Source organism: Vidua chalybeata, chromosome 3 (genome assembly GCF_026979565.1).
Source record: "Vidua chalybeata isolate OUT-0048 chromosome 3, bVidCha1 merged haplotype, whole genome shotgun sequence".
NCBI lineage: Eukaryota > Metazoa > Chordata > Aves > Passeriformes > Viduidae > Vidua > Vidua chalybeata.
In genome coordinates this window covers 30,631,658-30,656,834 of record NC_071532.1, presented here as the reverse complement: position 1 = coordinate 30,656,834, position 25,177 = coordinate 30,631,658, and the positions used below count along the sequence as shown (strand labels likewise).

Genomic DNA, 25,177 nt, shown 5'->3' with positions numbered 1-25,177 from the left:
CTGACTCTAGCTGAGTAACACCTGCATACATTTTTACAACATGCATAAATCCCAAATGGTTTTTAGCTCTACACAAAAACAATGAACTGACAGTTTTATAAATTACAGATAGAGGATTATGCAAGTCATTTTAAAACACACATTTAATCTGTTAAACCCTGACCACATAAGAAAAAAGAAAAAAAACCAGAAAGCTTACAATAACTTTAATTTGACAAAGTGAAATTTACTCAACTCCAGTTGTTGGAAGTCTATATTTTTCAGAGAACTTTACTGAAATTATTCTTTGTGTATTTTTTGTCAACAGAGTATCTCTGTAAGTTTCTTTTTAGAAGATCAGATCCTAATTGTTGCTTGCATGACTTTTCCCCTATGCCATGGTTGGACTGCATAATATTTTTCCTGCCATATAAGCATGTCTATAAGAAGCCCAAACAAGTTCAGAAAGAGTTATATAACATTTTTTGCATTTTTGGGGACTATAATTAAAGCGATAAGATTTTGGCAGAGATCCTAGAACAGATTAAGCACAGAATTCTATGATGAATGAAAGTTTGGGTCATTAAAAGTGCAAACCTAGATTTTTTTCTTTAAACCACACTCAGTTCAACATGTACAACACAAAATTCTGCTCTTTACAAGCACCTTTAACAGGGATCAGCTAGAGTACTGATGTATACAGTAAGGAAAAAACAAAAAAATGGATTAAAAAAAAGACAAAAAAATTCTGTTAGCAAGCCTGACTCAAAATGCCTGTGGTGTATCGAGATTTCAAGTAATTACATGGGAGGACATAGATCTAAGAAATTTACATGAATCCTTAGGGGCAAAAACTTCCTAAAAACTTCTTACAGAGATAACTTGGATGTACACAAGACCTGATCTTTACTGAATTCATGTGAATCAATACTTTCATAGATCCTGAAAGTTGTCTGAAGAGAGAGCTTAATATTTACTTTAACACACTGAGTGCTGGAAATAGTAAGCTAAAAGACTCTGTGGTTTGAAAACTGGAAGAAAACTGAAGTCACCTTGCCTCCAGCATGTACGGTGTTGCTTTCCAGTAAAAGGAAAGGAGCCTTTCTGCTGGAATGAGCTGCTCGCAAATATAATATACTCCCCATATTTCTCTTCACACAGATTATTTCTCTGCATTTAAAATCTGCCAGTATTGTAACATGGAAAAGTAACCCCATGGACACCTGCAGTGACTCTCCTCTTGCTACATGATGACCAGCAGGTATCATTTCCATGCATCCTCAGTCATAAGCCTTCAACACTGAGCACTCTTCTTCCCAGTGCCAAAGAAATTCAGTGAGTTTTTTTGCAGTCCAAAGCACTTTTACATGGGATTTGAACTGTTTCTCTAGTATTTGGTTAAACAGAAATGTTAAAAAAAATCTTATATTAGTACGTATTAATGAATTTAATAGAACCCACATTTAAAATCACTGCAGTGGATCTAGCTTTCATCTGTAATGCAAATGTAGTTTTAATCACAAAGATATACATATACTTATATAAGAAAAAGACATATGAAAATTCACATCAACTTAAAAAAAAATTAAGCTTTTTTGACTTTTGAAAGTCAAGGGGAAAGTAAAAAGAAAGAAGGGAAAACGTCCTTAAGTAGTTCCTAATTCTAAAATTATAGCAGACATAATAAAAAAGGTTTATGGAAATAACTAATATGTACATAGGTGAAGCTTGATGAACACTGAACTACCAGGACAGAAATATATTCTAGAAAAAGTGTATGTGCTTTGAGTGCATGAATATACAAACATGTTGCTGCACATGTTTTATACACATGGTTTGGCTAGAAAAACAGTGATAGATTAACCTCTTTCTGTCTCCTGAAACAAGCTGTCCTGAATCCTCTTTTCTAATTTGGAAGAGAAAGCAGAAACCATTTCAAAAAGTTGTCACGAATGTGTACAAATACAGCCTCACGATACATAGTCAAAATAGCCATGGCAAACTCTCCTGCGCATGCCTTTCAAATTACTTTGTCTATTTGACTTTCCTGTTTTACCCATTTCATCCCACAAACTACTGTAACAGTGAGGAAGGCACCAAGTAAGTGTAGCCAGCAGGTTAAGACTTGTACCTATCTGACTGAGCCAGGTCTTGTTCAAGCAGAGGATGTCAAGACTGCAGACTTGGCAGTGATGCAAAGCAGAGCAGTGGATAGAGAGCAGGGCTGATCCTGCCTAGAGAGCTCACAGCCCTGTGAGAAGATAGTGACAGGCAGTCACAGGGGATATCTCAGAAAGTTCAGGGAAAATTGCCCAAAGAAAAGAGAAGACACAAGGATGTGCAAATTCCCGAAAGATCAATGTGTCTGGAGAGCGCTCACACCAGTGTACATTATTCTACCAATGCTCTGCAATCTCCAGCTGTTCTCCAAATTAAATGCTGCATTTCATACATAGAAATCTACTGGCCAATTTTTTCCCATCCTTTAAATATGCACGTTCAGATATTTTACATTCCATGTGGGATCAGCCATTATAAACCCTCTGCTGCATAGGTAACATACCGTCTAATCCACATAAGCTAATGCTGTGCAGAAGTGAAACAATTTGTCCAAAGATAGACATGGAACATGACAGCGTGTCACCTTAAGACTCTAATCAATTTATGTGTAACAGCCACTGCTGAGGCTTCATTGACTACAAACACTAGACCAACAAACAAAACAAAAAAATCCACCAAAACCCAGAAACAAAACAGCAACTGCACATGCTGCTTGCATAGTTGCAGTGCCAAAAGCCGAATTTCTAACAGATGACAAGATGACACATCTCATCTGCAACACATACTTCTTTCTGGACACAGCAGAAAAATAAGAAGGCTAATGTTTCTGACCGTTCTGAAGTCAGGGGGAATATAACCATTATCTTCAAAAGGATCAAAACTGACCCACAAATCTTGTTTTCCATTCTCATGAGCAACTTAATAGCAATCATGAGAATAAAGAGTTTAGGATCACTTCTAAGGTGATTACAGCCACAAAACACCACTGTGAAAAACCTGCGGCTCAGATTTTCTTTTTACTCTTTTAAGCAGAAAATCCACTGCTGTCTGGATAGGCAGGGCTACATGGGATTTCTCAGCTGGCTTACTGTCCCAGCAGTGAACTGCCACTGAGGAAAGTGACAGTCTCTTCCACGCTTGCTGCCTCACAAGCACCAGTGAGTATCAGGCAGGTTAGAGTTCCTCAATGACACACAGATTATTTTTGCTACTTCAGTTTTCAGCTCTAGCAGAAAACTGATGCAACTCATCCATACAAGGGCTTACTGGAATCAGATACAATGGAAAGACTCAACAGACCCAGCAAGGGGGAGCAGAGGGCAAGGCATCCTCATCCTCCAGCAGCAACCCAGTCTCAGATCAGTGTGCACGTATCATTACACTGCAATATTAATTGGTCTCTGTTCCAAACAGCCTGGAATACAACATATTTCATTTCTGTGCAAACAGATTCACATTTTTTCCTTTCCATTTTTCACCCCTTGATAGTTAATCTCACTTTTTCAGCTTCACAGAATTAAAGTTTGTCACAACCAAAACATACAAAGAAAACCTGATTTCCTCACGTCACACAACTTGGGTAATATCCTGAGAAAAGTTTTCAATGACTCATACCTGCCTGTCAGATACAGGCTGAGTATTTTTACCAGAAATACAGTAAATAAATACAGTAAATTTCAGTATTTTTACTATAAACATTCTCATCAGGTGACAAACTGCACCAGTAAAACATTACAGGAAATCTATGTAGTGCCATTACACAGTATCCTGTTTTCATCTTTGTGAGCCTAATCAAAAGTAAAATTAATTCCATGAGTTCTGAAACAATTCCAGTTTCAACTTCTGTAGCATCAATTTATTGTTCCATGCAAGTAAGAATAATGTAAGGATTGTGAACTTTATTTTTAATACATGGTTTAAAGACAGTTTTCAGCACCTTTTTCTCAATATCAAGGCTGACTATAAAGAACATGTAAATTTTCTTTGCAAACATGCAAAATAATTACAGGTTTTGATAAGCAGTAAGTAAAAATGAAGTATATCTATGGACTCAGTTTTGCTTCTTACCTGCCAAAAATACCATCTGTAGAACAACAGCAATTTTTAAAGTAGGTTCAATAGCCTTTTCTACTAAGAAAATGAGCAGAAATGGCTGGTACCTCAGTGAGATTACAAGCATCAGCTATGAAAATGTCAATGGTATTTACAAACAGTGGAGTGATGGCAGCTTCATAATACTTCAAGAAGACACAAGAAATTCCTTTCAGGAATTTTTTTTTTCACCACATATGAAAAGTTAAGGCAAAATGCCTTTCCTTACATAATGCATGAATAATGCATTCTCTTTGGATAATGCAAACAGGATTGTAACAAAAAAATTTTATAAGACCACCCGTAATAGGTATTTGGTGAATTAAAAAAACCCCAAACTCTAGTATTATCTAAGATTGCTGACACACTCTCTCTATCCTTTCTGGTGGACAAATGTATTTAAATTTGAGGTTTTATAAAAATAAACAGGCTGTTTTTTTTCTACTATTAATTAACTGATTTCACTCTATGTGTCAGAAAGAAGCATGATCATATTTATTTTTCTAATTTCAGGTTTTTAAACTTATTTATTTATAATTAAATTTTAAACTGGCGCATTCTGTCCCTAAAGCAGCAAAAGTTTTAAGTACATTGAAGAATATAATATATAAACAACTTCTTGCTCACAGTCGTCAGTATCTAGAAAAAATAACTACTGAACTGCATTTTTATAAAGTTATAAAATCAAAAAATGCGCTGGAAGGGACCTTAAAGATTATCTAGTTCTGATCCCTACACCATGAACAGGAACATCTCCCGTTCATGGCTAGACCATGTTGCTCAATTAAAAATTATGTCAAAGGCTCATATAATTATTTTAAAAATAAATAATGCTCCCCACCCCCCCTTATATGCAGTAAGTTCCAAAGTATTTATTTTACTTTTATGGGAGTTGTGGGGTTATGTGAAGGCAAAGAGAGGGCAAAATCTTTGTCTTTCTTAGTTCAGGATCAAAACCCAAACAGAGGCCACAAGAACTGAACTCCCAGACCCACACAGCAAGCCAGCAAAGCAGAATGATGCAACCAGTTTCTGATAACTGACCAGACTTAAAAAGAAATATCATGTTTTAGGAGAACAAGAACACCAGTGGGATCCATTTTTCCTTATGTGATTACAAAATCTTGAACTCATAGTTTATATTTGTCCCACTGGTCTTACGTAGCATTTCTACAACTGTTCCTGGACTAAAACATGTCCAGGGAATATAACATGCTGTAAGCAAGGCCCAGTGTAATATTTCATTCTAAGAAAAAGTATATTAATCATTAAAAAATGTTCTCTGGAGTTAGGAACAAAAGAGCAGTGGGAACAATTTGCACGAACTTAGCCTTTGTGATTCAGTAAATACACCAGCAGTGATTTGAACCTTCCCATTCCGTACTTTGTGGTTGTGCTAACCCAGCATTTCAAAGCAAACTTCAGTTCCACTGACACAATTTCCCATGTCTTTAGTTCCATAGGGGAGAGAAAAACTTTTTGAAAATTTCACCTACTTTCACCTCGAGGCTTCATGAGACTCCTTTGAAGTTTAAAACCTAAGGTTTCTATGGGACAGGGATTTACACAATTCAAAGGAGAGCTTTAAGGAATGGTCATGAATTACTACTTTTTTAAATTAACAGACATACATTCTTACAGGAAAAAAAAAAAAAAAAGAAAAAGCAAAAATAATTAAAAACCTCAGATTTTTTTCTCAACAGATTATCATGTTTTTAACCTTTCAAGCATTTTACTTCAACCATCCAATAATTTTATATAAGTACTCTGCTTATCTTTCTGAGACCATCAGTAACTTGACAAAGGCAGTAACTTGCAAGCAAAACTCATGGGTAGGACCAAAAAATTATATAATTCTTCATTGTATCATGATAAGATCTGACAACCTTTTTTTCCCCCCAGAGTTTAGATTTCTTTATTCAAATATAATAGAGTAAATTCAGCTTGCCAAGACATTATGTTCTCTCTGCTATTACTTGAATAATTTAATTTAGCATTTGTTTCAAGAACATTTTCAAAAAGAGCCCATAAACTCATATGTCCTCTAACCTCTTCAAGCAGTAGCTTCCGCATTTCCTCAAAGAATGTAAACAACTTCAAAAACAACACACCACTAATGGATAAAACATTACTTTTCTCTGGCCTTACCAGGCCAGTAAATATACCCCCTTTCTGTCAATGCTATTTACAGAATGATGGTAACTGTGCAATCAGATAATGTTGAACGAATTTTAATGAAGTCTGCATTGGCTATCAAATCCTGAACTTGGTTATGTTTAGGTTCTAGGGAGCTGCCTGTGGCTTCAGAGACCCAAATCATCAGTCTAAATCCAGTTAAAAAGCAGAGTGAAACAATACTCAGATATTAGGTTACACATGTGGCTGAGATTACATGTTAGCCTAAGGGATATTTGAACCACTTTGAGTGTTTTATATAATAATACCACATTGAAGAGCACTGTAAAAAGCAGTTAATCTCCTCGGGCATATCACCCAGCAACAATTCTTTCCTAACTTTTCCCACAGATTCATGGCAAATTTCCAAAAGCTCAGAGGTTTGGTGAGTTTAAGCCTCTTTAAATCCAGATTCCTATCTAAAACTCCCTCATTTCTGATCCAGAAATCTCATTAGATATGATCTTCCCCTTTCTCATTATGCTAGAAAAGCTCTGCAAGCTTCCTTTCCTATTGCTGTTGCAACACAGTAGTTGCCATTAAAGGACTCATTCTTGCAATACTGCAAGCAAAAAACATGTGGCACAAGACAGAATGGGTGAGACTTCAGGAACATGACCACCAAGCTTCTCACAGCTCAACCAAAAAGGACTTACCAGGAGTTAATTACACCATAGAGCTATACAGAATTTTAAAGTCTTGAAGACAGACACTCTTCTGTCTGGCCAAATCTTATTTTATTTTTACTCTTTGATTGTCTGAAAATACAACAAGAAAGATTTCTTGCATGCCCAAATAACTTAATTAACTTATCTTTTAAAACTTGTCCCCTACTGTATGGGTCCATAAATAAATAATGTGTTATATTCATCAACATATCCAACACACCTACTTTCTCTTCTGATAGTTGTCTATACCCAATCATTGCTTTAAGAAATGCTCAGGTAAATGTATTAAAAGTGGCTGAATCAAGTTTTAAAAAAGCTTTATTTCATTTGAACTTGATGATCCATGCGGGTCCCTTCCAACTCGGCATATTTTGTGATACTGTGATTTCTACTTCAGAAATTCAAGAAACACTGCAGACTAATAATTTGAAAGAGGATGGCATCACTCTTTGGCATGCTTCTTAATTAAGTCTAATGCATTATGCATGATGCCCTTTTGGCTCTGGCATGGCATTGCCAGCTGTGGTTCACTGCTTACGTTCCTGATGGGAAAGCACAAGATAGTGTAACACCTCTCTCTTTCTTTCAGTACCTTTCCTCTCAGCAATGGAAAAAGCAACTTGAGAAGTGTTCTATCAAATTTTCTATGTGCTGTTTACCTGCATTACAACATGTAATGCTTTTTCTATGTAATGTATGGATAACAAAACATTATGGACATGAATACTGAAATACCTGCAGGGAATCCTGAATTTCTTCTATCTGAGAAACCTCACTCAGTATTATAGTTGGTATTTCCAGGTGCTCAAACACATTATTTCACTGCTCTAGAAGATGATGAAAATATAGTGCAGCTACCTTAGTTTTGAGATTTTTAATGGCATAAACAATACTTTCAGAAATATCACTTAAAAGAAAAGGTGCAAGTATTTATACTGCATTATAGGGCTGTCTGTTTGTAGATGCAGTATTAAGAGGATTTCTCCACTCCACATAGGTGAACAAAATGCAACATTCACCAACAGTTACATTTCCAAATAGCTTCTCACTTTTCACACCTACCACAAAAAATATTATGTGCAATGTGCCATCTCATTACATGCAAACCTGCCATCCTTGGCTCAGGATATGCCCAAGCCATCTATCTCATGATATTGGGATATTATTCTGGAAAAATGTCACGATACGCTTTACATTCCTTCTGGACATCTGCTTTGGCCCTGTTAGAGACTGGGCCAGACACGCTGTTGGTCACTCTGCTCATATGTCTTATGCAGAACTTAATGAGAACAGAGTTCAGTTTTTGTCTTTTCTTTGGCCCTTTATACAAAACAGTTCTCAAAAGGGGATGAAAGGAATCTATCAAGAGGTTTAAAATTCACATTTCAAGCAAAAACTACATGAGCACACAGGATTAATGAAAACCTATAAATACATGCAAAATCCCTAGTCTACATATAATATTCCCTGTTCAACATGTTTTCAGAACCCTTCCTGAAAATGAAGGTCTTTATGACTATCCATTGATCTGTGTAAGCCCCACATACTACCTTATTTTGCTCTTAGGATAAACACGAGTTACCTGAGCCAGGCTTTTTCAATACCTATTGAAAGTCATTATTGATACACCTCTCTTCACTGTCTGGATTTCTGCAGTTCTATAAATGCACCAGTGACCTTTAAAAGCATTAATTGTATCTGCTTTATCTTCCATACTTTCCTGTTTCCAGAACTTGATTAATTTTTGGCAAAGCATATGCTTCACACAGCTGAAAACTCTGGCAATTCACAAGTATAAATTAGTTAGACAACAAGAAACACTGTCCAAAATTCTGCTACCATTTAAGCCATCTTAAACCCTCTGAAATTAGCAAAGCAGCACAGAAGAAAACAGTGTGTTTTATTTTCAGGGCACAGTTTTTTCTACAACTCAGGAAGCAGTTTTAAGTAGCAGAATTTGGTGTGATTTTAATACTGGGTTTCTGAAAACAGAAAAGAGAAAATAAGTACCACCACAGTCTTTTCAATAAACTACTTGCCAGCAAGAGTATTCCAAGTTTGTTATTTTGTGTGATTCTGTGAAGCTTCTTGGAAAAACTTATTTATAGAAGCTTATGAAATGGATCCCATTTATCCTTCTATAGGCTAAATGGAAAGTTAAATACCTAAAAGGACAATTTTTCTTCTTGTAAACTTGGCAAGGTGCCCCTACTCTGTAAGAAAGAGTTGCAACTGGGTCTTTCTTGGCTGTATTAAGGATAAAATGGGGTGATTTCTCTAGGTCACAACTTAGATTATGGAAATATGCAGACTTACTACTAGCTGGTATTATCCTACACACTATTAGAGTAGCTAAGTTCATATGTTAACCTTCAGAATTCCTTCCATAAACACTCTTTGCATTGCTATGAACTATGTATTAATAAGCACAGCCAAGACTTGGAAGGAGTTTTTTATCATTCAAGTTTCCTCAGTTCTGAACAATCGCTTCTTAATGACTGATCAGTTTACAAGAAGAGAACAGAAAGCCTTAATGACGAGACACATTTTACCTGTACATATTGTATACAATTATCTTTAGTGTTTCTTACTGTTTGTGGAAGTTGCATACACTCTTCATACAGTGCTTCAGCCTTGGTGAAGAGACTGTGGACTCACAGGCCCACAAGTGACACAGAACTCGCACTCCTCCCGAGAAGACACTTCTCTTAAAGGCTGAGTTGATGTTATAGATCACCTATGTCATAACTTTAAGGAGATAGAACCATGTGCTGAATACTTCTCAGCTTACAGAATGGCCTTGGGCTTCATTTTTGTGGGAGCACAAAGAGGTTCCCTACATGCTCCCTTATATACAAGCATGAGACTGTGGACTGTGGACTGCTACCCTTACACAGCCCATGGTAACTACGCAAGAATAAACCCTGCATCAAAACTCCATGTTCAGCTTTGCTAGAGCTACTCATCCACAAGTGAGATAAAATGGCATGAACAGTGAAAAAAGAATCTGATGGTGTGGCTTTGAGAAGAGGAGATAAAGCATACTTTAAGCTATACCCTACCCAGGTTTGGCCTATATGTTGTATGGCGCAGAAGACATATTATGCCAAAAATACTCTGTGTAGATGCTAAAAAAGCAAGGAAAAAATAAATAAAGTTGCAAACTCAAATGTTTTGTAAATTTCACTTCATTCCCATGGTGAAATTCTCTTGTGTACAACTATAATTTACTAAGCTTACTGTTGTTACCAAAAAAAAAAGTTGTATTAAAGTGCCCAAATGAATTCCAAAGAGAAACATTTCCTGCATTTAGAAAAGAAGCTGCAGAAGAATCAAATTTTATATGCAGTTTCCTTTTTCCCGACTCTTCCTTTGGGGTGCGTTAGTTGTTTACTTGTAAGAGCAACACCTAACAAACACAGTATAAAATGTTTCCTTCACAACCTCTTGTGTGTCCTGGGCTTTCTTTAAATAGCATTTAAAACAGTCAACTGGCATAAATAGGCATCCCAACAGCTAGCCATGTGAGCATTACATTTTCACCTATTTCAAAGTTAGGTTTTGCTGTTGCATTGCAAATTTATTTTTATCCTGAGCCTATTAGAGGCAAATTGTGAATAGTGTTTTATAGCCATAAAATACAAGTAAAAGCTCAAAGGGTGCTAGGACAAGGGACCAGTGGGTCATGTACTCAGGTCTCTTTTGTCCAAATGAGGGAACCTACAACAGTTGTGAGGATGGTCTCAGGATGTAGGTGCAGAGGAAGGACAGAAAGAAGGTCACAGCAGACATCTGCAGAGTGGCAGATCCTGTTATAAACCAGTTCCTTCCAAGTGATGCTGCCACAAGTCATATTATCCTTATCCTTCCCACTCTCCCAAGACAAAACTAAACTGAAAGCCACAATACAGCTTTAACATGCAGGATTTCATTTAAAGCAGCAATATTAAATTATCCTGCTAGATGAGGAACAGGACTGTGTTTCCACAAGAGCTGTAAGATTAAGAATTACAGATCAGAAACCAACCAGAATAATGTTAACACATTCATAGCACAAGATTATACAAAGATTCTGTGGACTCAGTAAGTGAGGGGACTACTCCAGTTTGAAAGTCTGCTACCCCTTCACCCTGTTTGAATGACAGTGTTCCTGTCTCCTCTAATCTCTGCTAAAAGATAGACATGCCAAGGAACTTACTGGCAAAGCATCTGGGTAGATACTCTGAGAATTTCTCCTTTCAAGCATGCCTCAACTGGAGAAACACACTTTTTACCAAGTGTTTAATATGTAATACCAGCTACTCTGTCCAAGAGACCTTAAAGGCCCTTAGCTCTACCTGTTATCCTAAAAACCTCCTGTCTGCACATGATCAGATCAGGATTAAAATCCTGATGCTGAATTTTACGCTTGGCTGCACTAAGATGCCTTTAACACAGTGAACTACTGACATAGTTAACTCTAAAACCCTAACATGCAGGCATGAGGACCAAGGTTAAAAAAAAAAGTCAGCACAAACTCCAGCTTGCCCTCACCTATTCCATGACGGCAGTTGCAGAATCCTGGCCACAGACGCTGACTCGGGACTATTCCCGGGACTGCCGAGGCCTCAGCTGGTTACAGCAAAGCAATCCATGGAACTGCAGCTGCAGCACTCACTTGTACACATGCAAACTAGGATCAAGCCCGAGCTTTGAGATGGTGTGAAAGAATCCTGTTCAGTTTGGGTGCCACATGACAAAAGAAAAGTCCTTCCTGTCTGAAAGAGGAGCATTTAGACCCTTCTGATTGATGCTGGAGGAGTAATTTCTCCTGCAGGCCCTTGATGAGGCTGGCTGCACTGCTAGCCTGACTTGGAGTTTAACACTAAAGGGACTAATGTCAACAATGAATCTTCAGTGAGCTAACCAGGCTTTAATAATCCTTCAAGAGCAGCTAGCAATAACTGCGCTGCATAATAGCAGCTTGCCCAAAATGGGGTCATCATCATGCTGGAAACGGGCTCGTGTGTGTGAGAGAGACAATGATTACAGTTCCCACTATTCTTGACCACAGTGTCTACTTCCAGACAATCCAGTGATCATGGTCAGTGCATCCACACTGGGTAGCAGTCACCAGGAAAAGCGAAATTTAACATAAACACTATATGAATTTCTGAAAAACCTTATTCAGACAAAATTTTGTATATTTACATAACTTCTTAACTGTATGATATATGAAACACCACCTGATAGTATTCTAACTTCAAGTGCTTCAGGAAATACTCTGAAAAAAAAGGCAAAGTCAGTATATTTTAATTTCTTATGGTATAAACTACCTGTATAAACCAGGATTTGGAATTTAAAAATACCTACTATTGTACATATTCTGTGTATGTGCATATATAGCAACACAGGTGAATAAAATATTTAAATTAGGTTTGAATATAAATGTGCATAAATGTATATAAATAGGTACCATAATAGAAACAGTATAAATAACATCACTCTATGCTGACCTACAATTTTATTCTACCTTTTTTACCATAGTTAACACTTATCTTTAAGAAACCTTTGTCAATAATTTAATATTTAAATTGTATTAAAATATTTTAGCATTACAATAGCAAATACAGGGGTTAATTTAGTCTTTTGTCTCACACGTACAAATCCACTGAAGCAGGGATAATAATGAACAGAATTGGGCCCTAAAAAGTTCTAATTTGACACTAATCAGTAATAAAAGGCAATGCAAACTTGTGTTAAACTGATTACACCCATATAGCAATATCTGTATAATGGCTTTAGCTGCTTAGCAACAAAAGTACAAGAATACCAGATAAAATGGATTATAAGCTCTGATTAGTCCCAGATGAATGTAACAGTGGCAAGTCAGGTTAATTTGCAGTGTATATCATAAATGACACTCATCTGAGCTATAATGGCAGAAGACATTTAATTTTTTTTCGTACAAATATACATAAAAGAAAAAATACTTTATTTAACCGTACCAATATCAGTTTTGGTCACATACTATAAGGATTCTTCCTAAATTAATGTAGAAAACATGACTTAGAGAAATCGTAAGCATGTTGATTGTCTCTCTCTTTTTTTTTTTTGTGTTTTACACTTTCTTATAAAATAAATCACTTTAAAAACAGAACCCCATTTTATACCTTTCCACTGGAATTGAAACTCTTTTCAGAAATATTTAAATACAAACCATAATGGAAGGAAGACTAATTACTCTTGGTTTTTAGAGGAATCTGATGTAGAAAGAGGTACAGGTACTTTTCAGAATAACAAAGGGACATGATGACAGCTGAAATGGAATAAAACATCCTGAATTGCAGCTTTATAAACACCAGACTTCTAGCATTACTCAGAGCGTGCTAGGTTCAGTGCAAACAGCAGAAAGGAGTAACACCTGAACCACAGGACTCACAATCCAGGATAAAGCAGCAAGCCACCAGGTAGCATGTAACAGTTAAGGGATCAGCACAGTCACACTGGGGTCACTACAGCCCCTTCTTGATGTCCTCCTGCCATGTCACGTGGCTGATCTCTGCCTTACAACACCACAGCACAGGAAAGAAGTGAATGGCCTTGCAGGTTGGCCCAGGAGCTATGCTATGGATTTTAACACTGCTGTGATTTTAACACTGTAAGGAAGGTTAATGCTTTTATGGGTGGCATAAGTCTGACTATTCACCTGTAGTAACTGACTTTGTCTACCCTTCATTTAACTACTTGTTTTCTCTAAGAGAAATAGCCATAATGTTGACTAAGCGTCCTTTACAAGTTCTGCAACTCTTATCATTCAACAGGAACATTCTTGTGCACTAAAAATATTCTTTACTATGTCTGTGAAACACAGTGTTATGAAAAGAGAAGGTGAGCACTATTTTCAAATTTATCTGATTTTATGAAATTGGATAAAAAAATAAAATGGCAGATGTTAAAAGCACCAGCTCTCTAGTCTTCTAACTTTATACTGAATTATCATAATAAAGCTTTCATTGCCTTAAATAATTTAAACCCAATTTCGTTTCTTAAGTATTTATTAGGATAATTCATTATAAATTATAGGGTATGTACATACATGTGTATGCTTCTCATAGGGTAGAGGACTAGAAAATTTTAAGTACTTATGAAGAAAGTTGACAGGTGTGTAGGAGGAATTAAGTGAAGCTACTTCTATTTTCTAGAGCTTTCCATAAAGAGCACTTTAATTCTCACAGTTCAGAAACATTCAACTGAATGAAGACAAGGATGTCTTCAGAGAAAACATGTCTAGAAACATTTAAATCCCCTTTGTCATCCATCCATGACTGAAGCATTATCAATAAAACCTCATGTTGATACTGTTCTATAGTTGATTCCTGAAGCAGGATATGAGCTTGGAGGGAAGAGGACATTGAAGAGGGGAACTCAGCAGCATCAGATTACTGTCAGGTAAGATACCCCTTACTGAAGAATCAAGGGACCAACACACAGAATAAAGAAGATATGAGGAAGAGTGGAAACAAAATTAAACCTTGAAAATGCCCTATGTTTTCTCAATACCTTTACTGAGAAAGTAATACCTACACAATGAAGTCCTGAATAAACCAAAGATGATGATCAGCAAAGGTCAGTTGTTACAAAGATGCTGTACCCTGTATGCTAGACCTTGGGCAGGTTTTGCCATGGGAATGCCAAATACAGAACACAGCATTCATCATTCACATCCCTACTGAGACACCACAGGCAAAACACAACTCAAACCTCTGAACACGCTGACAGACACAATGACCATACCCTGGCAAACCAAGAAGGGAAATGCTGCCATACTGTAAGAGTGTTAAAAAATACTGTGCAAGGGTGACACAGTTTTACAAGATATGCTGCACTAAAAGAGTAATGCTCCTTCCACATAAAAATCCAGATCAGCTGAGGCCCTGCCTGTAGATTTTACCTTCTTTCTGATGTGTAGGACTTTGCGGAGCTCATTCCTTAAAGTATTACAAACAAAACATCCTTGTATCAGCTTTGCACACTTTATCCCAAGCTTTGGAACTCTCTTAACTTCCAGATCACTGAAGAATATTTCAAAACTACTCCTGAAGTATAATACTCAAATATAATTTTTTTAAAAATAGATCTAAAATGTTGATAAGGGCAGGGGGGTTGTGGTGGCTCATTTTTTGATGGGCTTAAAGCAAATTGGTTTGATCAAAGTTTGCTTCTGTATTAAGCAGGAACATGAGAAATATCAGAGTATTTTTTAAATAAGGAAGCTAGATGGAATTGTTAAGAGAAATTAGATATATAGGGCTAAAACCACACTAGTATATAATATATGTCAGTGTTAGGCATTATTTGGCACAGTTTCTGAATTCCAAAGTAATTTAAAATATTATCCCTTACTTGCCATGATAATAATAGATTCATTCAGTAAGTGACACTAATGAAAAGTCTGCTCCATATAAAAAATAAACAATACTGAAATGTACTTACTGTAAAAAGCACATTAGGCAACTTTTCTGCAGTGTTTTCAGCTGATTACTGGAGGAAAACACTGCAGCATATAAAGTCAAACTTCTTCATCTGCATTTTTGTGGAAGAGGAACAAAGCAAGTAATCTCATTACATAAAGACAACCTCTGAGTGCTTTGACAATGAATACTGAGTCAACCTTCCCATTAAGTCAGGGTGTATACGACAAATATGCTCTTACTTGAAATGCAAAATTTAATTCCAGCATGATCACTTTCAGGGACCAGTTCTGCTAAGTACAGCCGCCATGCCATGGCACACAATAGCAGTGTAAGTAACTATATACTACTGTGAAACACACTTAAAACCTATTGTACGACAGCCTTTGTCTCAATGAAGCTATTTAAACCATAGAATATGTTTGTTCAAGCAAGTTTTTCTATCCGTTTTTCTACTGAACCTGAGAAAATAATTCAGTGACTAATTTAATTGGTACATTTTCATTTGTTTCCATTCATAAAAAATGTGTACTTTTAGCAGATGTATTGCTTTTGCTTTTTCATATATTTTGGTGTTTGGTATTTTTGTTACTTCAGAAAGAATTCTTTGTAAATTGTTCATAGGACATTCTCAAGAAAACACTTCAATTTTTCAACTATGGATTTTTAATTTGATTAGGCATCGCTAGGTGTAGTTTTGATTGTAAGAGACAGAGACACTGGCCTACGACTTGTAACTATAAACCACTTCAGTATGAGTTCCACTGAGCTCAAGAAAAGCCACAAACTACAGTTTCTTTCTGTTAAGAGATCTGGGAAGAGAGAAGGCAGTGAAAAGAACTTCTGAGTATCTTTGATGAATGGCTTTGGAGAGCAGAGAGGAAGGCAGAAAGCATGGTACAAAAGAGAGAAGAGCAGACCAAAAATACAAAAGGAAAGGAATCTCCAGGAAATCAGAGGAGTAGCAGAAGAATCTTCTGTCATAATTTACTTAATGTACTACTGATCTTTACCAATGTTCTGACATATGATTTACATCAGGCTGCTGATATATTTATTTACACTCCAAGGAGTGCACTCAGTCCTAAAAGTCCCTTTCTGTTCACAGAGTTTACACCTCACCCCACTACAATCTTTTAATCATTTCTTTTATCTGAAAGGCATGGTTAATTCTAGTTATACATTTTAAAATAATATGTTAAAACATTTTAAGAATATGTTCACACATATAATAAAATTCTGAATGTTAAACACCCTCCACAGACATACATGCCTTCCCATGCCACTGCTTTATGCCAACTTCAAAGCATATAAAACGCTAGCACATATTCACTATTTTAAGAACTGTATAAACCTATTAATTGTTTGCTGTTTCTATATTCAAAGCACTATAATCTTGATCCTAACTAGCCATTTTCCTATGGCTTTCCCACTGTGCTATTCATCTTTCCTGATAATTTTGCTAGAAGATCTTATAGTAATTGCTTTTCTGCAAATCTACACACAAATATTGCATATTGGATGCTAAAAACATTTGGACTTAATTCAACAAATGATACACCCTATTAATGTACCAAAGAAATAGAAAATGGAACCCCAGTAGGCACCGCACCATTTTTGTGTATTTTATGCACGTGGGTTTTAAAATTTTTTTTAACTCATTTACTGCCATCTCCTGGTACTTACAAGGTAATAATAGTTATGCTTTTTAACAGCAGCCAATACTCCTGTAAAATTCCACTGAAGTGCTAAAAAACTTACCAGAAATATTTTCAAACTATTGCTCTACTTTTAGTGTTGTTTTCTTTCAGTCTGGAAATAATCAGTGTTATTCTCTGTGGAGAAACTGGTAAAAGACTCATCTAGCTTACCTTTGTCTGGAAGCAGCAGTAAAGTTGTGTTAAATATGGATGTTTCCGTGCTAATGCCAGAATTCTCTTTTCTGTCATTGTACAATCTACATCATCATCTTGAAGTATGACATCTTTCTTCAAGACTTTCACTGCATATACTTCATCTTTTCCTTTTAGCTCAGCTAACATTACCTAAACCAAAGAAAAAAATCTCTTTATGTATGAACAACAGATGCCATAAATGCACAGTTTCATATGGGTTTGACTGCACTGAAAATAGAAAGACAGTTACATACTTACCTAAATGAAACTGCAATTTATAAAATAAAAGGTAAAGTACTATAATTTTAGAAGTATATACCTCTGGTATTCTTTAAATTTGAAACAGACAGTATCTGTTCTGTTTGTTAGTTAAGTATCTTAATGAGTACCTATTAGTGAGGTCTCAAAAACTAAACAAGGAAGGAAGTTGATGTAAAACAGAAATTTATTTCCCACTTTTATCTCCTACTTCTGGTAGTGAGATTTGAGTGTGATGGACTTTGTATACAATCCTAAGTTACCATTCCAGCTGCTTTCAAGTTGTTGATTTTAACTACTACTATTGTTTAAGGTTCAGACTCTATATTCTGTTTAAGGTCAGTTCTGGCGTGGAGCCAGGATAATCTTCAGAGAAAGGATTAGAAAACAGGGACACAAAAGAACTGCTTCAGCCCTGTTCCTCTGCATGTGAAGTTCCCGTAATATCAAGGAAGGAAGAGTGTACTTCTGAAACAGATTCATATTTCAGTGCACCTCTTTGATTCCATGGAGCACAACGGTATGGAAAGAAAATCTATAAGCCCTATAAACACAGCAATGCCCCTTCCACCCTCACCAATTCCCTATTATGGGAACTCTGGTGAGTTACATCTCTGCTGCTTATGATGTATTTTGGGCAGCTGTCTAGGCCCTGTTATATCTGAGTGGAAATGCTTCAGTTCTCTTCCTCCAGCACTGAACACACCCACTGAGGAAAACCAAGTACACACAATGTTCTGTGAAATAAGTAAACTTGAACTGGGAATTACCAAGAAAGTAAATTAACCCCACAACATTATATCTGACCTGACTTTTCCTGCTTGACCACAAGCAATTTTGTTGAACAGTATGTATGTAACTATGTGTGTCTTCATCAGCCATATCCCGAAATAATGAAGCACTGACATTTTATTTCAAATGGCTTAACCGTAGTTAACCAAGTGAGCTAAAGTACAGACAAGGCAAGCACACCAGGAGACTAATACTTTTGATCAGTTGAGTAAAAGAAAACCCCTAGGCTGGAAGCACTTTCTGAATGTCAATATGAACACTTCCAAATCAGTACAGTCAAAACCACCCCTGAAAACTAGCTTAAAAAAAAACGTAAAGAAGAAAAGAAGGGGGGCGGGGGAAAGTTACCCACCTTTCCAAAGCTGCCTTTTCCTAATACTTTGATGAAGTTGAATTCTTCAAGACCTATTCGCTTGCTCTGGGCCTGTTTGACCTCCCCATTCTCACCATTCTCCCCAGGTTTGTTAAGCTGGTTGTCTGTTGATGTTGTAGCTGTTGCTCTGTGCTCCTCTCCCCGATTGTCAAAAGATAATGCTTTCCTAATGTTGTTTTCCAGCTCTTTGATTTCTGTGGAAATGTGAAGAAAAGTCAATTTTGACCAACTGTCAGAAAACCAGTCTGTATCAGTGTGGGAAGGGACATTCATCGTCTCTGAAAGCTGTGTTTAAGAGCATTCTGTGGTTAAGAGTACATATTTAGCAAATTGCTTCTCCACCTTACAGTAATCAGCCGAACCCCTGCTCTAACAGGAAGGGTGGCCTTTTAAAATGAACTTCAGAAAATGACATATCCAAAACTTGAAAGATAAGTCAGAATAGTAGCCAAATAGTTGTTCTAGTGACTTTGGGTGTTCCTGTACCACAGAGAAGTACTTTGTTTTGAATATCCCTATCTTCCTGTAGCACTTACTCATCTTCCTGCTTAAGTATTTTAGAGCTGTGTCTCCAAAAGTTCAAAGGACACTTGGGTGTCCCAGTCCTTGAAGTCAACATGAATGGAGCATCTTATTCAGCTCCAGCTGTTATCAGATGCCTGCCAATAAAGTGTTTGACCACTTCCTAGTGCTGCTTCAAGCAGCAATTGTGTAGAGCTGCTAAATGGTTCCGAAGGTTTCTCAGTATTAAATACAGAGAGTCGTGTTGACTAACAGTCCTCAGGGTCTGCCCTGAGCTCCTGCATTGTACTTCTGCCTGATGGCCTTGGAAGCAACAACTTTACTGCACAGCTAAAAAGGTCAAATTAAAGAGAGAATGTAAACAAATTCTTGGTTCTTATTTTAAACAAAACATCAGATATTTTTAAAAAATCATGATTTTATGAAAATAATGTGCTGCGAAACCAAAAGGTTTACAAATTTAAATGAGTTCTGTATTCAGAGGTCACAGATTTCTGATTTTTAAAAACAATTCTATTAGACTCAAAAAATGCTGCTGACATACACATTCTATCAATCAGCTTCTCAGCTCAACGAAATCAGGTCATATCAGTGAAGATTAAAATGCCTGTATCCAAATCTATGCACAAAATAAATTGCTGAAAGGAAACACGGTTTTAAGAAGCCTCTAGAGACCACATGGACATGCTAGCAGAGCCTGTCTGGATGGAAGTTTTTATTATTACAAATGTTCAACATGGAATTACAAGGAGTCAATTTTATCTCAAGAACTTATTAGATAGGTTTTCAGATAAATAAAGGCTCTCTCAAGTTCTGTGTTACTATTTAAAACATTTTCCAGTCTTACAACAAAATACATAAACTACTTCCATAAAATACTTTGTTGACAAGGACCCATGTAGTAAACTTAATAATATCTTAAGATGACCGTTTTATAATTTTCCCTTTAAAAGCAATCTAATTTAACAGATTTAAATTAAATGAGAAGCAGGCCTTTTTTTAAAAGATTTTACAGTTCATAATTTTAAATGCTTCAATTTCTGGTGGTAACTGCTTTATTAATTTGCATCTATAGAGGCTTATGATCATAGATTTTTTTTACTCCAGGAAAATGTGTGACAAAATAGGTTAGATAGGAAATAAAAATACTTGTTCGACCTTGATCACATGGAGATGTTGGTGCTGATTTCGATCTATCTTCTTCTGATGATGCGCATCCCGGAACTGGTGCTTGAGTCTCTGCACCTGCAATTAGCTAAGAACAATTCCAAGAGGCATGATCTTCATGACATGAAGAAATTTAATTCAACAACTTTAGTTCAAAAGTAGAAGTATGAAGCACAGTGAAGATCTTCTACCCCTATGGATTCTCACTGGCAGAACCTCAGCCATACAGTAGATGGCATCACATGAAAAGGAAGCCATAATACAAAGAGAGAAAACACAGGTAACTGAAAGAAAAGCAGGTTCTTAAGACAAAATAAACATAATGTATGTACCCAGTGGTGGGAAAGTTTTGAGAAGCCACGCTGAGTCTGTAAATTCATCCAGTAAATACATTTAACTACAACATGTATCAGCAAGCACTGCAAGCTACCTCATGCAGTAACAACATGACAACACCTTTTCCTAGGAGTGTCAGATCAATTAATTCATCCTTGAGTTTGCTACATTTCTGTAACATTTTAAAACAGCGTACAGGGGATCCCAGTGTGCAACAAGCAGGAAAATGAACAGAAGCAACTGTCAACCTCTAAAGAAATTACGGCACAAACTGCCTCTTTCTGTGAGACTGATGGGTCTGTTGTGACAATCATGCAAACAGAGATACAAAGTGTGGGCCCATTCTCATCCAGGATACACATCATCACTCGGGTATAACTCCAGTGGTTTTGGATGTACTTGGGGTGACCTATGCTTTTTATTTCTAGAACAGCCTCGTTATTCCTATAAAAGGCATGATAACTCCAGAATTGTCATTTGGCAAACAGCTCATCTTCATGAGAATCAGCACATTGCTTGTTTATCAACATTTACAACACTGTGGAGGGAGTAGTGCTGTCTGCCAATCAATCAATCAATTACTCAATGCCAATTCTGAGCCATAATAGGCATTTATGTTTTTAACTGTTGCCAGACATTGTCTGCCTGTCAAATTTCCTTCCTCAAAATCCTTCCAGAAATTATAGAGTCTAGGTCTGCAATATTGTACCAGGTCAAAATAATTTCATAGCAAAATTCAGAATAGATGATTTACACTTACAAAACAAAACTCCAAGTCTTAGGTCTGTACTGACATATAAGAAAGTTACTGTGCAAGTTATTTGAGTAGGATTGAATTCCAACTAATAAAGTTACAATACTGTCATACTTCTCTGGTTTTCTTTATGTGACAATAGATAGTAAAATTACCTTTTTCCTCCTTTGCCCACTATTAGTGATCTTATCTGGAGTGACTCCAAGATCTGCAAGAACTTTAGCTATGCCTCTAGCATCCACTCCACAGTTTGGTGCCACATTTGTTTCACAGCGTCGATGTACATTCATCTTGCAAACTGCAAGGAAATACAAAGTAATACAGTAAATTAAATACTGTCTTGGCATGAATTTGCCTTACCTAAATCAAATCTTATTGGACCTATCAATAAGTTCTTCAAATAAATACAATCTCAGTAGGAAAACACTCAGCTGGATTTGAAAGTATACTTCAATGCTAATATAAAGTTATTAACCTGATTATTATTCTTCTGATATGACAATGTAGAGTTGTATTTTCATACAGTGCCCAGAACAGACACAAGAATAAATGAAACTATCGAATCATCCTGTAACTATTAAATTAATTTGAATTAGAAGAAAAGTCCTTCAGGTCTTGGATTTTAACTGTCCACTATGGGAAGCACAATATTAAATCCTTATGTATTACTGCTTCTTACACTATTTTACTGAAGAAGATTAACTTCTAATGTAGGCAGCCATACAACTGACAGAACTTTAAGTTTTAATAAAAATTAAGGGTTAAACACCTACTTTATTTAGATGGCAATCATGTTACTAAGCTCTTTCCCCTAAATCTCCTGAAATCATTATATTATTATGAGGAGGAAAAAAAGGTTACTTTGCTTCCAAATTATGGGGCAGAGGCAAGAACATAGCTCCATTAAAACTTGTGAAGTGTGGATTTGTTAGGAACAGATGACATTTTATCTGAGACTTCAGTGCCCTCTTGTGGAGCAAGGCATAAAGAGAGCACAGCTGCAAGTGTGATTAAATCCTAGATTAATATTCAATTGTTCAAAATTCTCACTTATTTATTTTTTAGAGAAAATGAAATTATAAGAATATGTATTTATAAGGTTACATTTAATTATATTTTTCAACCACAAAGCTTTCATTGTACAGCCCCTAAAGAAAAAAACATTTGCCTCTGAGACTACACCCAGACACTGAATCTGGCCATAACCACGTGCTTCAGAAAACTGGTGACTTTCCTTTTTAAGTATGTTTCAGCTCACAAGAGGAGCAAAAAGAAATAGCTAAACATGGTATTTTCAGTGAATGTATATTCAGTGACAAAACCTCAGCAGTAAGTAATACGTTTGAGCTAGGATCCATAAAAGTGGACACTGAGGAGCCAAGCTGCTTGAAATAGCAGGAAAAGATTGTTCAGTCCAACTTCATGAATGTATTTTGTAAAAAGATGCACAGAAATAACCAGTGAAAAAAATCTGAAGAAGAATAAATCTCTGTTATATGCTCCTCATGGTGTTAATAACTATACTGGGCAAGGAAGTACATCTCTGAAGAAGGGAGTCACTCAGCACTTTTTAAAGAGAGAAAACCAAGCACAGAGAAAATGACATTTTAAATTCAGGGGAGTTCTAGATTCCATGCAGAGAACACTGCATAGTGTATTTTTATAGGCAATAATTTTATGAACATGGAGAAAGCAACACTCTCTGCACTATTGTTTCTATGCATCTGCTACACAGTATGAAAAATAATAGTTAAGGCCAAACGAACAGTATGGTACTTGAATTAGAATATGAAAGAGAACTCATGTATGCCCAGATTAGGTAGAGAGACACTATAGTTCCGGTTAAAAAAAAAAGAAATCAAAGAGGAAAAAAGCCCAGATTCAATTGAAAATCTTCACTGAATGCATCTTCACCATAATTAAGACAGCATTTGAGTAAAATCTTCAATAGCTGCAAAGTAATAGCATTTAGAGCCTAACATTTCCTCACTGTTCACTAGCTGGAACTACAGGGGAAGGCTTGAACTTCAGAAGTCTCACTGTATATAACTTTGCTGTGAAAGAAATTTCTTCTTTCCCTTGCTGCTCAGCAACTTGTGACATGAAACATCAGGTCTGACCTTCACCTATACTTGTGTGTCATCCTAAATATTGCAAAGGATGTATTTTTATAGATAATGTATTTATACATGTAGCCCCACATTTCTGCTGTTGAGAGGTGTACACAACATGATTTTTGTATTTATGAAGATGGACCTATCCATTCCTAAGGCATAACAAAATGAAAATGCTTATCATTCCACTAGGCACTACTTCCTAAGAACCTGATAATCGTTTCCTTCATTACGTAATTTCCTTCCACCTACAAATGGAAGTATTTTATTAACTATTTCTAAAATATTACTTTGCTTTACAATTGTTCATACTCTTTTCTCACCCATTTGGACAACTAAAATGAAACAAATGCACCTTCCAGTCATATTTTCACATACAGATCCTGTACAGAGTATATAGCCCTTAAGTGGCATAACTTAATCCTTTATTTTCTGGAATAGAGGGGCTAAGCAGACCATCACAAAGGATGATTTAACTGGGTATCAGAATACCTTATACTCTGGAGATAGGCACACAGGACTGGTTCTACTTACTCTAACCAATATAAAACAGCAATTTTTGAAAATAGTATTAAAGAGAAAAGTAACTGGAATATTGATGTTTAAAAAGTTTAACAAACCTGAAAACACAAAAGGCATATACATTGAAGGTATGTAAATTGCCCTGCTCATAATTTTTTGTTAACTTCTAATATCCTGCATGGCAATAAAACTACACAGGAGTGAATGCAAAATGTGTTTCTAATGTCTGCATCTGTTATTGACTGGTGCTGCCAACAGGGTAAGGACTGTGTTCTAACCATGATGGAAATCCTTACACTGCTCCATTACTTATCTTCTATTTATTTCTGTACATGCTGACATAGTGACTTGACGTTTTTCCAAGTCTACAAGTCACTCACAAAGCAAAAAAAAAGCTCTGAAGTGGTGCCTTACCTTTGCATTGTAAACCTTGTCTCAAAAGACCCCAGAGCAATGAACCACAGTGGTCACAGAAGGTGGGCACTTTGTAATTGTGAATGCTGAACTTGTGAGGCATGTTGACACTGAAACGCTGGGATCCCACTTGCTGAAAAAGGACAGCACAGCATATTTAATCTAATTAATTTTCTTTTGCAATTAGTAAATCAGTATATGCTGAGGCCCTGTTGCATTTTCAAACCACATAGAATTCAAATGAGATTAAATAGATCAGTGCTCAGATGATGACCATCGCATTAGATACACTCCAACTCCAGAATTCTTTTCACTACTTTATCTGGAGAAAAGAGGGGGTAGGGCTGCTGTTGTCCAAGAGATAAAGACGAAAGTCTACTTCCTAGTACTTTTGGGAACAACAAATACATAGCTATCAGGAAAGATCTCAATGTGGAAGGCAAGGAAGTCACTCCCAATTGTTTTAGGAACATGAGGCCAAACTAATACAAGAGTAGAAAAAGAAATATATCATAAACCCTTTACCTTTTCATATCCCATTCTTCTTTGGATTATGAAAATGACAATGATAACCTGTCATGTTCAGGAATTCAGTATGATTAC

General features: G+C 36.3%; 1 protein-coding gene across 1 annotated transcript in view; it reads right to left on the bottom strand.

The window, feature by feature from the left end:
* Positions 1-25,177, bottom strand: part of PRKCE (protein kinase C epsilon) — a 286,848-nt gene that overhangs the window by 81,450 nt on the left and 180,221 nt on the right. Inside the window, exons 6-10 of the mRNA XM_053938670.1 lie at positions 24,575-24,707; positions 21,680-21,822; positions 20,426-20,522; positions 18,725-18,939; positions 17,299-17,472 (exon numbers count right to left, since the gene is read on the bottom strand). Coding sequence (XP_053794645.1) covers positions 17,299-17,472; positions 18,725-18,939; positions 20,426-20,522; positions 21,680-21,822; positions 24,575-24,707 — 762 coding nt within the window. The remainder of the gene's footprint in view (positions 1-17,298; positions 17,473-18,724; positions 18,940-20,425; positions 20,523-21,679; positions 21,823-24,574; positions 24,708-25,177) is intronic.